General features: G+C 39.1%; 1 protein-coding gene across 1 annotated transcript in view; it reads right to left on the bottom strand.

Annotated features, from left to right (window-relative positions):
• The window catches only part of LOC132142649 (protein piccolo-like), a 36,757-nt gene that overhangs the window by 10,400 nt on the left and 12,116 nt on the right, over positions 1-14,241 (bottom strand). The window contains exon 2 of the mRNA XM_059552671.1: positions 164-827. Coding sequence (XP_059408654.1) covers positions 164-743 — 580 coding nt within the window. The 5' untranslated portion in view covers positions 744-827. The remainder of the gene's footprint in view (positions 1-163; positions 828-14,241) is intronic.

Raw genomic sequence — 14,241 nt, 5'->3', positions numbered from 1 at the left:
ATCTTACACAAAGGTTTGTGTTGTATCTGGCACATGAGAATAATGGAACATTTTCTAATGATGTATAGTTATTGGTACATGCCCAAATCCAGTATCAGAAGTACCAGAACTAAACTCTATAAGTGACCTAGCAAACCCATACATGCCAGGCCGGCCATCTTACCTGTGGTTTTGGGTTTGGTTGAAGCACTAATGGCAGCTGTGGCAGGTCTCTTACTCAGGCTGGTGGCTGTGCTAGCTATGGCAGCTGTCGTTGATCTGCTAGTTCCAATGGTTGCTGCTTTAGGTTGGCCCCTTGAAGTTGCAATGGCAGTAGAAGAACCAACGGGTTTCTTACTTGAACCAGAAGGTCCAACGTTAGTGGTGGGTTTCTTCTGGTCTGCTGCAGCGCTAACTGGAATGGGTTTCTTTGTTGTGGTACTCGATGCAGTCTTTGTGAGGCCATTAGCCACATGGCTTTGGGTTGCTTTGGGTCGTGTGCCAGGTCCAGTCGTAGCTGTACCTGCACCAATCTTGCCTTTGACTGGCCCTTTGCATTTGCTTTTAGCATCTACTGCTTTTTCAGAAGCTTCCTTTACAGTTGGAGGAACTGTTTGCTCATTTTGGGGTGCATCGGGTTGTGGGGGTGATGGTGTAGTGCCATTTTGAGATGCCCCATTATTCTCGTTTAGTTCGATTATGGGTTCTGTTCCTTCGGCTTCCATTGGTTCAGATGGTGCTATGGCCACCCCATCAGGTTTCATTGCCAATTTTACCCAATGATCTGTTGCTGCTTGATAAGCTCGCTGGATTCACACACTGAACCCAGGGATAACACAATAACTGCCCTGCAAGAAAACAGGAAAGACAAGAATGCTATTGCAGTGACTATTTTAGCAACTTGATTTTTACTAAGTTGGAGTTCAACAGTAACTTCTTATATAAAGACAAATACAGTCAGTTTGTCAGAAATGCTTTTGCTGTATGTAACAGAATGAAAGAATTTTAAGTAACCATGTAACTGAAAGAGAGAGTTTAAAAGTAAAACAATTAATCATTTAAAAAAAAAGGAACCATTCCTGTGAAGGGCAACTTAGAAAAAACAGGAAATGAAATAACGAAAATCCAAAAATATCAAGTTGAGAGGCTTGTTGCACAAAGCTAGTTTCAGTTTTTACACAGGTGAGTTCACACTTAGTTTTCAGATTCAAAATCCTTCAGTGAGATGATGTGGTTTCATACACAGAATAAGGCACGCAACATACTTTATAGTATTCTAAGCAATGATAAAGGCTCAATTAGCATTGCATTATTACATACTTTATTATAATAAAAATTATAATAAGATCAACCCCGATAAACCATATATTGTCAAAGTATTGTGTTTATTAGTCACGTTGAATTAATGAAAACCGTTAAATCATGTTTTATTCAGTTTATGCAGTTTCCATGCTAGAGCATTCTCTGGCCTTCAGATGGAGATTTACTGCTGATCACAGAACTGTGCTTCCCTGACAAGATGTGCATGACAATCGCAGCTTTTGCCTAACAGTTTATTTACTTTAGCATTTTTATTTTTTTGTTCTGTAAAGAAAGTGTTTTTTTACACTGTAACACGGAGTGCTAAAGAAAAGTGTTTTTGTTAGTATTTTGTGTACGTCTCCATTACATTCGTCTGAAATTAACACTAGGCTCCATAAAAATCTAAATATTAAGAGGATTTATTTGTGTGGATCATTTACACAGAACAGTCACCACAACCTGCTCTACAGAAATATGATTCCATTATCTGGACTTCATCTACCTGTTCATAAAAACTAGTCATTTCCCATGCATGCCAAATGTAAACAGACATGGCATCATTGGAAATGAATCACCCATGTCCCAATATACATATTTCAGATAACACAGATTCAAATCCACAACTCTGTCTCATTAAATAAACCCAAATTGAAATTTGGCAGAATTCTAAAATAAAATAATTTCAATATAACCATATCACTGGAGGACTGCACTATGCAAGTCATTTTTTTCCATCAGAGTCTGACGCAAAAGCTCGTCAGCAAAGATTGTGGCATGGGATTTGAAGGAAGGAGGATAAAGCGTCAATGTGGTGGTGTGGAGTGGCTATGAACCCATTCACCCCAGTCCTTTCTCCAAACTCCTTTATTCTGAATCCTCATATCATTCTCTTCCCCCTTAAACAGTTCTCCTTAAACACAACCCCCCTCCTTCTCTCCATCAAATCTGTTCCCTGACTGCAGCCACACAGATGGCCCTAGCAGCTGAGCTATTGTTCTGGCTCTACAACAAGCCCAAGCAACCAAAGCAGAGAGCAAATAGACAGAGAAAGGGGGAAATCGTGGGAAGTAACAATAACAAGGCATGCAGAGAAATATTTAATGTGGCAGTGGCACCATCCAGGAAATGACTGGACTCAAGTATGTTTGACAGAATCAAGAAGAGGAAAATAAAACAACGAAACTCTGAATAAAAATTTTGAAAACCCTTCAGAAATGTCTCTCAGAAGGCAGAAAACAAAGAGGATGCATGACACGCATTCTAGGAACCTTGTCACCCTACAGGGCAAGATGATGAATTGGAATGTCATCACTCTGCCCACAACAGGACAAAAATTACCAAGCAGCCCTGCTGAAGCATCTCCATGTTGATGTGCAGAACAACAAGGGGACATATAGGAAAAAAAGAAAAAAAGAGGATCCAGCTTAATCAGAAAAGTTTCAGTAAGAACTTTTTTGGATTTTATTTCAGTTAGCATTTATTTTCTTTTAAGCAATGAAAAAAATGTCTTATTTGTAGTTTCAGTTTCAACTATAAACCTGATACGCATAAAAGAGAACCAGGAAAAAAGAGATACGGTAAGTATAAGGACAAACTAAGAAAACAGTAAGGGGAGGGTAAGGAAGAATAGGACATGCAATAAGAATTGTGTGTATGGGGTGGGTTATTGTGTGTGTCTGTGTGTGTGACCTGGTTTGAAAAAAAGCACTGAAAATTACATCACACACATCTTCATTTAACACTACACTTCAAAAAATAAAACATGCCTCTTTCAGGGAAAACTAAAAGCAAAAGCACTTGTGAGAACATTCAGGTGCTCATGAAAAACCTGCTTATGCATTCAAACCAAAACTGTCCACACTCTTAAAAACAGAGGTTCCTAAAGGAGGGTTTACAGTGATGCCATTAAAGAACCATTTAGTTTTTAATGTGAAGAACATTTTATTAAACTAAAGAACCTTATTCTACTATTAGTGACCTGTCATGAAATGGAAAGGTTCTTTATGGAACAACAGATGTCAATAAAAAAAATCTTTATTTTATAGAGTGCAAATAACACTTTTCTACCAACAAATTTCCATGATTTTTCCCAAGGCCTATCTAGTTGTTCAGCATTTTGATTCAAACCGATCGGTCAATGAATTTCATCAAATTTATTGAAATTAAATGAACTGACTCAACAATACAATTTGCTCACAAATCAGAATTTACAATGGCTTGAGCAAGCAATAGCTTATATGAAATTGTACAGCAGAGCATAAAAATTCATATTCACTATAATATGAAATTGTATTGAGAATGAGGAGATCGCCCCCAGAGACCGCGTCTCCTCCCCTTTCCGCCATTTTGGGAGGATACCCGCCAGCACAGTTCATTGTTTACATTGGTAGTAGAGGAGGTTGTCGCACTATTCTAGAATGCCTGGAAAACACTGCTGTGTAAAAAACTGCTCCAGTGTCTCACATGATTGTCGTGGAAACCGTAGGAACCATTTGTTACAGTTTTTTCGTTTCCCTACATGGAAAAAGCATGAGGGAGAGCATGTCTCCGATGTGACAAAGAGACGTCGGATTTCTTGGGTGTCTGTAAACTTTATTTTTTTTCCTCGCACAGTAATTTTCATTTTGGGTGAACTATACACACTAGCTGCTACATATTGTCACTATCCACGATATATATTGTTGTATTTTTGTATTGCAATATATTGTGACACGATATTGTTACACCCCCAATTGACACTATTTCATTTGAACTGAATGCCATCACTGTTTGATCCAGAGCTGCTGTAAGTTACAGCAGAAACAAACTTTTTTTTACTGTTATTATTATTATATTATTAATCTGCTTTGATACAATCTGGATTGAAAAAACACTATATAATAAAAAAAGACACGACTTGACAAAAGGTGAAGCAACTTACCTTTGCCAGTACAACAGTGTTTTCACAGTTTGGGGGCTTGTAGATGACCAAGTCGCGCACCCAGCCGCAGCAGAATGTCTCGTAACTTTCCAAGGATTTCAGGCTTTTGAATTCTAGCATAGTGTAATAACTGATGCCAAAAACCAAGTAATTAACTATTTTCATGTAAGTGCAAGGTGGTAAAGAGTCTAGGTCTTTGTTCCATTCAGCTGCAGGCAGCTCGTATGGGTCGACGTTTTTTATATTAGCCTGTTTCTCTAAATACCTCTGTTTGGCATTGGTAGTAAGTTTCTCCCTGTAAGGACCCTTTTCTTTTGCCGCATTCTTCTCCATTTCTTCTTAATTTCTATATTATATATATGTATTTATATATATATATATTGCCCCTGGCAACCGATAGCGTATCCTCCCAAAATGGTGGACGGGCGCAATTCGTCACGTGACAGCAAGCTACCGTGACGCATCTCCTCATTCTCAAAAGCAGAGCATAACTATAGAAAACTGTATATTCACTATAAAAATATCTATGGCTACGTTCACACTGCAGGGCTTAATGCTCAATTCCGATTTTTTTTAAAAATTAGATTTTTTTGCAAGGCCGTTCACATTTCCAATTAAATGCAACCTTTTATGATCTCCTGTGTGAACGTGAAATGACCCAGAAGTGATTCGCATGCGCAGAAGAGTACTCAACGGCCAACGACGTCATTTGTTTTTGTGGAAGTAGCTAAACATGGATGTCATAACAACAGTGTAGTCAACAGCGGAGCTCGTTTAGCAATATTAAAGTTATTTAAGCAGCATCGTCCGCCATGGTTGTGGTTTATCTTCTCATTCCCGCCTACTTCAACGCAGAATTATGACGTTTGTAGCGTATCAATGACGTACGGGTCAGATACATGTGACCTGGCCGTTCAGAGGGAGGTCGCATTTCAAAAGATCGGATACGTATCGGATTTAGGACCACATACCCAAGTGGCCTGGGTCGCATTTGAAAAGATCGGATCTGTGTCGTTCAGACTGTCATGAAAAGATCAGATACAGGTCGCATAGGGGCAAAAAAAATGGAATTGGGTCGTTTCAGCCTGCAGTGTGAACGTAGCCTAAGACTTCAACACATTTGAAAATTTCCTGATATTTTCAGGTTTTCAATAAAAAGTAGGAAACCTTTCTGCCTCTCCACCATCAGTTAACTGTCATTAAATCTCAACCCCATTTTATCCAATATCTTAATCCATCATCTGTTTGGATTAGGAAATGTACATGCATGTACCGGTATAGACCGAGGATTAAGGTTCCACGAGGACATATTAAAACACATGTGCTTTCCTAACCCCTGGATTTATCAAATCTAAAATAATACCTTTATAAAGCTGCTTTCCACATGGGTATGCCGGAGTGTGTCTGTCATTTTTCACTTATTGTAGTAGCTTGATGTACTGTGTTGTGGTGGCTTCCCACTTCAGAAAACATCTGCAAGTTACAGCTAGCATCACACACATGCATGAATCAAATGCCACATTCTAGGTTCAATTTCTAGAAAACACGTGAAAGAGACTGAAATAACTAAAAGGAACAAATAAAGAGGCTTTGCAAACCCGAATTCCTGCCTAGTTCCTCAAGGCCGAGCCATAACCAGCTGTCACAGACAGACATGCAGCTATTTCCATGCAGCTGTAGTTGGCCACATCCTGCATTCTTGTAATAAGACCTAGTGGCGGGCCTTCGTTTAACAAATATCGCCTTATTCTAACTGTTTGGCTATAACTTATTTTCCATGAAAGTTATCTGTAACTTTAGGTTTAGGATAACTAAAGTTATCTAACTTTAAAGGGGTTATTCATCAAAAAATTTAAATTTGGTGTTTATCTGCTTACCCCCAGGGCATCCAAGATGTAGGTTACTTTGTTTCTTCAGTAGAACACAAACAAAGATTTTTAACTCAAACCATTGTAGTCTGTCAGTCAAATAAGTGGAAGCTAATGGGAATCACAGCTTTGAGTCAAAAAAAAAACCATACACAAACAAAGTGAAATTAAACCCTGCAGCTCATAATGATATATTGATGTGTAAAGACTCGGTCTGTACAAGAAACTGAACAGTATTTATATAGTTTTTTTCCTCAATGTCTGAACGGTCCTGAGCATTACTGCCACCTATCTCTCAAATGGACCATTAACACTATCCACAATCTCAATTGGTAGTGTCAATGGTCCACTTGAGAGATAGGTGGCATTAATGCACTTATAAGACTGCGATCTGCCTTAAAGCAAGAAGTAGTGGTGATGGGAAGTTCGGTTCTTTTCGGCGAACCAGTTCTTTCAGACAGTTCGATTCAATAAACCGGTTGAAAAAAACGGTTCACCGGTTCTTTTACACTCGACATAATGACGTCATTGGTGATGATGTAATGGCATCAAGTCGATCAAACATTCAAATATATCAAGTCAGTAATCATAACTTTAGTCAGTTAAAAACCTCAACCATGAAAAGTTTACAATTAAGATTTGCAACAACGCACCCAAATACAGTAACAGCAATAATGGGTATACAAGGATTTAAGTCTTGAAGATATAAAGTAAATAAATTAGGTGTAATCAGCGCAGAAACCATGATCCACTTACTATACATAACCCATTGCGATTTATTTGTTATTAAATAAACTTACGGTTCGCTAGATTGCCCTTTATTCAAGCCCTCGGTTTACCCGCACTCATAACATTAGCACAGAATCAGTTCAGAATCAAATCACCAAAAGAATCAGTTTAGTTCAGACGCGCTGTGAGTCAGTCGGCTTCATGCTGAATCACGCATGCGCAGTATCATCAGCTCCTCGGTTCTCAAATCGAACATGTCAGAAGAAAACCGATGCAACTGGTAACAAAAAACACAGTTTAGATACATTAATCTTTTTTTTTTTTAAAAAGCAAAATTAAAGTTATTTTAAATCACACTTTCTGATGTTTAACAAAATACTTTTATATGCATTTTGTCCTCTTGAAAAATTACAGGCATGCGCCGTATCATCATCTCATCAGTTCTCAAATTGGATGCGTCCGACAGAAACGGTTCTCAGTTCAGTGTACTGGTGATCCAAAAACCGATGCAACCGGTTCTTGACTCGAGAATGAGAACCGCTCCAGCAGTGGGCGTGTACGTTTGTTATCTGGCTCTGCTCGGTGTTCATCTTCAGTTCACAGCAGTTCAGTCAGTGTACTGTTTGAGTAAATTGATTACTCTGGGATATTGGTTTATTTTGACTCAGAGGGAGTGTTAGCTATGTTAAAAAGTGTTAACATCTTAAAGGAGCCGTATGTAGGATTGTGGCCAAAACTGGTACTGCAATCACTATAAAAATACTGTAGAGCGGTGTATCCCCTCCCCCTACCCCCTGACTCGAGGTTGCCAGATAAGCTGCAGGATTCAGCAGAAACGTAGGCTGCTTCAATGAGCTTCCAATGGCAAGTGACGAACAGACGTACACATTAAGTTTTTTTTCTGTTAATTATGTTTATGCTTCATGAGAGATATTTTGATGGTGCAGTCAGGTGGTGCTTCTTCAAGTCTCTCTTACTGGGTGTTGAGGTGCTGGGGCCATAATAGCTGAAGAGATAAGCGTTTTTGATTTGATTTCTTTTTTTTGAACATATAAATACAATTAAAATAAAATAAAAAAATCGGAGAAAAAAAAAGGATAATAGTAAAACAAAACAAAAAACAAAATAAAAATTCCTTATTTTTCAATAAGAAAAAAAAATCGATTTACAAGTAGTAAAGTTTGGCTAACAAATAATCAAAACATTTGCCACAGCAATTATAACGCGGGACAAATTCAATTTCACCAATGGCTATCACAGGGTTGTTTTCAGTTCCACCAGAAATTTATTTTTAGAGTAAATAAATTACATTAGCAATGGTCATACAGGTCAACTTGCAGCATGTGTAACTACACATCAGCATGTGAAAATACACATCCAGCACCCGTACAATCAGCACCGGAGCTCCCCAGGGCTGCGTTCTCTCCCCACTGCTCTTCTCCCTGTACACTAATGACTGCACATCTAAGGACCCCTCTGTCAAGCTCCTGAAGTTTGCAGATGACACCACACTCATCGGCCTCATTCAGGATAGTGACGAGTCTGCTTACAGACAGGAGGTTAAAGAGCTGGCTGTCTGGTGCACTCTCAACAACCTGGAGCTTAACACGCTCAAAACAGTGGAGATGATTGTGGACTTCAGGAGAAACCCCCCTGCACTCCCCCCACTCACCATCATGAACAGCACTGTGACTGCAGTGGAGTCATTCAGGTTCCTGGGCACCACTATCTCTCAGGACCTGAAGTGGGACATTCACATTGACTCCATTGTGAAAAAGGCCCAGCAGAGGTTGTACTTCCTTCGCCAGCTGAGGAAGTTTAACCTGCCACAGGATCTGCTGAAACAGTTCTACTCCACCATCATCGAATCCATCCTCTGCACTTCAGTAACTGTCTGGTTCAGCTCAGCTTCAAAATCTGACCTCAGAAGACTACAGAGGGTAGTCTGGACTGCTGAGCGAATCATCGGTTCAACTCTCCCATCTATTCAAGAACTGTACTTATCCAGAGTGAGCAAAAGGGCTGTTAAAATCACTCTGGACCCCTCACATCCAGCACACTCCCTCTTTGAACTGTTGCCATCTGGTCGACGCTACAGAGCACTGAGCACCAGAACGACCAGACACAGGAACAGTTTCTTCCCTCAGGCAATCCATCTTATGAACAGCTGATACACACTGAACACACTACACTTTATATTTATATACACATACACTTAATTTATCGTACACACATACTTAGTATACACTTACATTTTGCACATAATATACATGTACATACATAACTGCATTTTTGTAACATACCTGCCTACAATTGTAAATTTGTATATTGTCATTCCTTATCTACTTATTTGTATTTTTTGTATTTTTATATTCTTTTATTAAGTGTTTTATGTTGTCGCTGTCATTCTGTTGTACTGCGGAGCTTCTGTCACGAAAACAAATTCCTCGTATGTGTGAACATACCTGGCAATAAAGCTCATTCTGATTCTGATTAGTCCACGATATACGTGAAGAACAAATGATGAATCATTTTTACTGAGGTAACATTAGGCTACTGTCTCAATTACGTTTCAAATTGCCATAATGGACATGCTAATGTTGTTATCCTCAGCGTCTCAGCATAATGACAGAGAAACGGGCTTTTATAATGCATTGCTAATGTTAGCATACGTCCATGTGAGCTAACGTTATGTTACTTTGCACAAACATGTATAACTTTGTTCGACTGTCATGAATATATGAAATGTCCATTGACATCAAGTACAAGTTAGCCAAGCATAGATGAATCTTACCTGTCCAGGGGAAAATTAGCAAAGTTGGCATCTGTGTTCAAATTCTTGTCCGTTTTCAGCCGTCTCCATCTTTCAAAAGCATCTCCAATACAAATTCTGGTTTTATTTCGGACTTTGTCACGATGAATTTCTGAATTATAACGAGGTCTTTTTGATTTAGTAACATTAGACATTTTTATCCGACTGGAGTTAGGGTAGGTTACAGCAAAGCTGGCAACATGGATCCCGAAACACTACTGACTTTGTGATTGGTAGATAGGTGGAGGGAGGCGCGTCAGGCCAAAACACAAAATGACAACATCAACATTAGTTGAGGGCTGCAAGTCCATTTTTTAAATCACAATATCCTGGCCGGACTACTTTTGTCAGTGATATAAGTATTTGAAATTAACATGATTTCTTAATGTCTAGTGACACATCAGGGCCATTTTATGATTAATTGAAATAGATTTCTTACAAACAGCTCCTTTAAGTCATTTGTGGATTGTTTATTGGAGACGTGAACCGTTTCAAACGATTCAGTTCGATTTGTTGAACTGGTTCAACCGGTTCACTAAGAAGAACTGGTTAAATTGAACGATTCATTCACCAACCAGACATCACTGAGAAAAAGACGCGTCACGCGACAACTGTGAATGTGCTCAGGACAGTTTGGACATTGCGGTGAATCAGAGGTAAAAAAATAAATAAATACTGTTCAGTTTCTTGCAGAGATTGATCGTTTCTTGTCTTTACACAACAATGTATCATCATGAGCTGCAGGGTTTAATTTGGTTTTGTTTGTGTTTTTTTTACTCTCAAAGCCGTGATTCCCTATTCACTTCCATTATATGACTGACAGACTGCAAAGGTTTCAGTTAAAATCTTTGTGTTCTACTCAAGAAACAAAGTCACCTACATCTTGTGGCGCTTTTCCACTACACAGTACCAGCTTGTCTCACCTCGACTTGACTTTGTTTGGTTTTTCACTGTGTATAAGTTGTACCTGTACCTGCTTCCAGGTACTTTTTTTTCATATCACCTCCGGCGAGGTTCTAAGCTGACTGCTGATTGGTCAGAGAGAATCGTCACTATTCACTGCGTCATCATTGCACGCGCCAGACAGAGTATCCTGAATAACCCCGCCATTTTTAAATAAAAATAGTTTGGCCAAAGATAGTATTGGCGTGATATACCCATTACTATTATGGCAACTCAGAAGAATACGCCGTGGTCAAACTAGGAGGCATTTCATTCATACACTCGATTTCCTCCATTGTCCTGTGTGTGTGGGTAGCGGGTGTGTGTCACATAGAAGATTACGTCACGGCAGTTACCTGCGGCGTTGCTATGATGACCAGGTACTATTGTGGAGGTACTATCTGCAATGGAAAACGGAGCGAAAAGCGAGCCAAGCCAAGACGAGGCGAGTCGGTACTGGTAGTGGAAAAGTGCCATTGGATGCCCTGGGGGTAATCAGATAAACTGTGAACTATCCCTTTAACCTGACAATAACAGAACAATACTTAGGAAAGGGTAAGATGTGAGATGGAATACCAAAGCAGACTTCGCCAGAGAGGTATTAAAACGGTCAGAAATGACACGGGCACATACTCTACATGCAATCTGCCCATACAAGGCAGTGTTCTCACAACTCTACTACTGGCACACATTCTCCCCAAGAATCAACACATGAAAAACATTGAAAGAGCGCAGCAACAGAGCCTTTCTATTGCCTCTCTTATTTCTTCCTCGTTACAGTCAATTATTCATCCAGCATTAACTCCACTCACCACTCACGCTAAAGACTACAATGCTGTATTGTGCATAAAGCTATAGTTTAAGGATAATTATTATGCAATATTTAAACAAATGTCCAAAGCTTGCATTACTTTTTGTAACATGTCTTTAGTCACTTTTTGTCTCTTTAAGGTTTTAGACTGTACAAGAAAATATGTAAATGATATATAATGCCAAATTATTACAAAAAGTATTTTGAATAAATATAGTTCAAAACATCATCTGAAATCAAGTCTGTGCTTACATTTAGTGATGCACCGAAATGATAATTCTGCGCCGAAACCGAAAATTTAGGATGCACTTGGCCGAAAACGGAAACTGAAGCCGAAAATGGCTTCTTTTAAAAAAGTATATATATATTGCTTGGATTTAATGGATCTGAATTGAAAAATCACAATATAATAATCAAACTTTTATTAACAGTTACATAAAACATAAAATATTTTTTACAATAAATATAAATAATAATTATTCGTCAAGTTTTATGTTCCATCAAATAAAATTGTTTTTAAAAATTGTGCAAAAAAATCCACAATTTTGGAGATTTTTGCAGAACAAATGTTACATATTGCAACTTTGGTGTCCTCTCGTATAGGGCTGTCACTTTTGTGAAAAAAAAATCCTGTTCGATTTTTGAGACATAGGCAAAGTGTTCATTGAATTGTTAGTAAATTGCCTATATTTGGCGTTGATCCGTTTTTCAACGCCAAATATAGGCAAATCCACCGACAACTAAACAGGCATTAGGGCGAACGTAAAGAGGGCGCTTGAGACGCGCACAAGTCAGCAATGTGGACTGCCATATAACATCAATGAAAAACATTACTGAAGGCTACATTGATATTCTGCACTAATAGGCTCTCTCTGTGTGTGTGTGTGTGTGTGTGTGTGTGTATGTGTCAGAACCTGCAGTTGCTGTGTGACGCGCGTTCGCTGCGAGCGTATAGTGACGAGCTGGACGCGCTCCGAGAGAAGGCCGTTAAAATTGATTCCCTGTTTTCGTTTTCGAAACGGTTGGTCCGATCGATTGTGCAGCTTTTGTGACAAGCTTTTTTTGATTGTGACAGCCCTTTGACATGCTTAATCTTTGATAGGCAGACGCGTGATAACAGCTCGACCGTGAGTGAAACCTAAGCGCTTGCTCACGGATGGGAGGGGCGGGTGACATTCATTTTCGGTTTACGTTTTCGGCTGTTTTTTTTATTTCGGCCCGAAACCGATAATGCCATTTCGGCCAAATATTTTCGGCGGCCGAAATTTCGGTGCACCCCTACTTACATTAATCAGCTTCTCAAGTTACCTCTGAAATTTGCATTGGCATCAGTCTGTGTGGGTGTTCCCTTTTTACTTTCACTTTTCCAATTTAGAAAACAACAACAACCAGTTATATCTAGGCCTAAACTTTTCAGTGTACATGAAGGGAAACTCTCTCAAATGTATTTAAAACAGTAAAATGTGCAACAGAGTACTAAACTATAGGAAGTAGCTTAAAGCATAATCAAACTGTTGAAACAGAACTGTAAAACATTTTACTATGTTTAAATCCAGTGTGCAGAATACGTCATTTCCCAAAACCACCACAGAAAAAAAGAAAAAGGGGAAAACAGATTTTCGTCTGCATATCAGTTATGTTCAGAACAAAATAGAACATGCAGTGTATTGCTGCAAAACCCAGATTCCCATCTTTCTCCCTGAGTAACATCTCGGCATGTTTAGGAGCACACTAGATTCCTTAAAACTGACAAGAGATAGGAATTTGTAACATTATATACACTCACAACTGTGAGTGAAAACTGCAGGCTCCTCCCACTGTTGGAAGGGGGAAATTCTTTAATACACAAGCTAATAAGACCATTCCCAGTGGTGGGCATGATTTCTCATCTTTTTGACTTGCTGTCACACATAAACCCACCCATAGGGCTGAAACGATTCCTCGAGTAACTCGATTACAAAAAATGATCGAGGCAAATTCCTCGAAGCCTCTTTTAATTTATTTTAAATCTCACATCAGGTTCTTTGGCAATGATTTTTTTTAATGTGACAACGCGTTTACGTCACCCACAAAGGCGGAAGGAGACACAAGCGCTGTGTCCGAAATCTCATACTGCAAGGAGTCAGCAGTGTTTTGGTCTGAGGACGCATGCAAACGTAAAGAGAACGTCGTGGTGTGTGTCCATTGCAAGATAGAGCTGGCATACCACAACTAGGGCCCTATGATTTCCGCAATGCAGAAAACGCAGAGGGAATCGCGGAATCCAGTCCTAAAAACGGAATTTACAGTTTAACGCGGAATGGCACGGAATTTGCCAAATTTTGAATGAATTCATCAAAAATAGGTCATTGCACTTACATCAAATCACGATATGGACTAATATCTGTAAATATTAAGCTGGAATAGTCTGTTTAAATATGAATCCTGCATGTTCTGTGTGTCTGTGTTAATGAATGGAACAGAAGCGCGTCTTCATTCATTAAACACACGGAAGCGCGCATGAAGCTCGCATGAAGCTCTGCTGTTTCTCTAAATAAAGACGTGAACACATGAACAACATCTCCAGAACTGCTCTGACAGTCACTTCATGAGCATTTGACCCTTTGATTTGAGTAAAACTAGCGTCACATCACATACACAGAACCGTAAAGGTACGCCAACCCGTCAAAATAAAAGTCCGGTTAAAGACTGTTGTTCAGCAGAATGTACATAGCCTACAGTCGTGGCCAAAAGTTTTGAGAATTACATAAATATTGGAAATTGGAAAAGTTGCTGCTTAAGTTTTTATAATAGCAATTTGCATATACTCCAGAATGTTATGAAGAGTGATCAGATGAATTGCATAGTCCTTCTTTGCCATGAAAATTAACTTAATCCC

Source organism: Carassius carassius, chromosome 6 (assembly GCF_963082965.1).
Source record: "Carassius carassius chromosome 6, fCarCar2.1, whole genome shotgun sequence".
Taxonomy (NCBI): Eukaryota; Metazoa; Chordata; class Actinopteri; order Cypriniformes; family Cyprinidae; genus Carassius; species Carassius carassius.
This window is presented reverse-complemented; position numbering and strand designations above follow the sequence as displayed.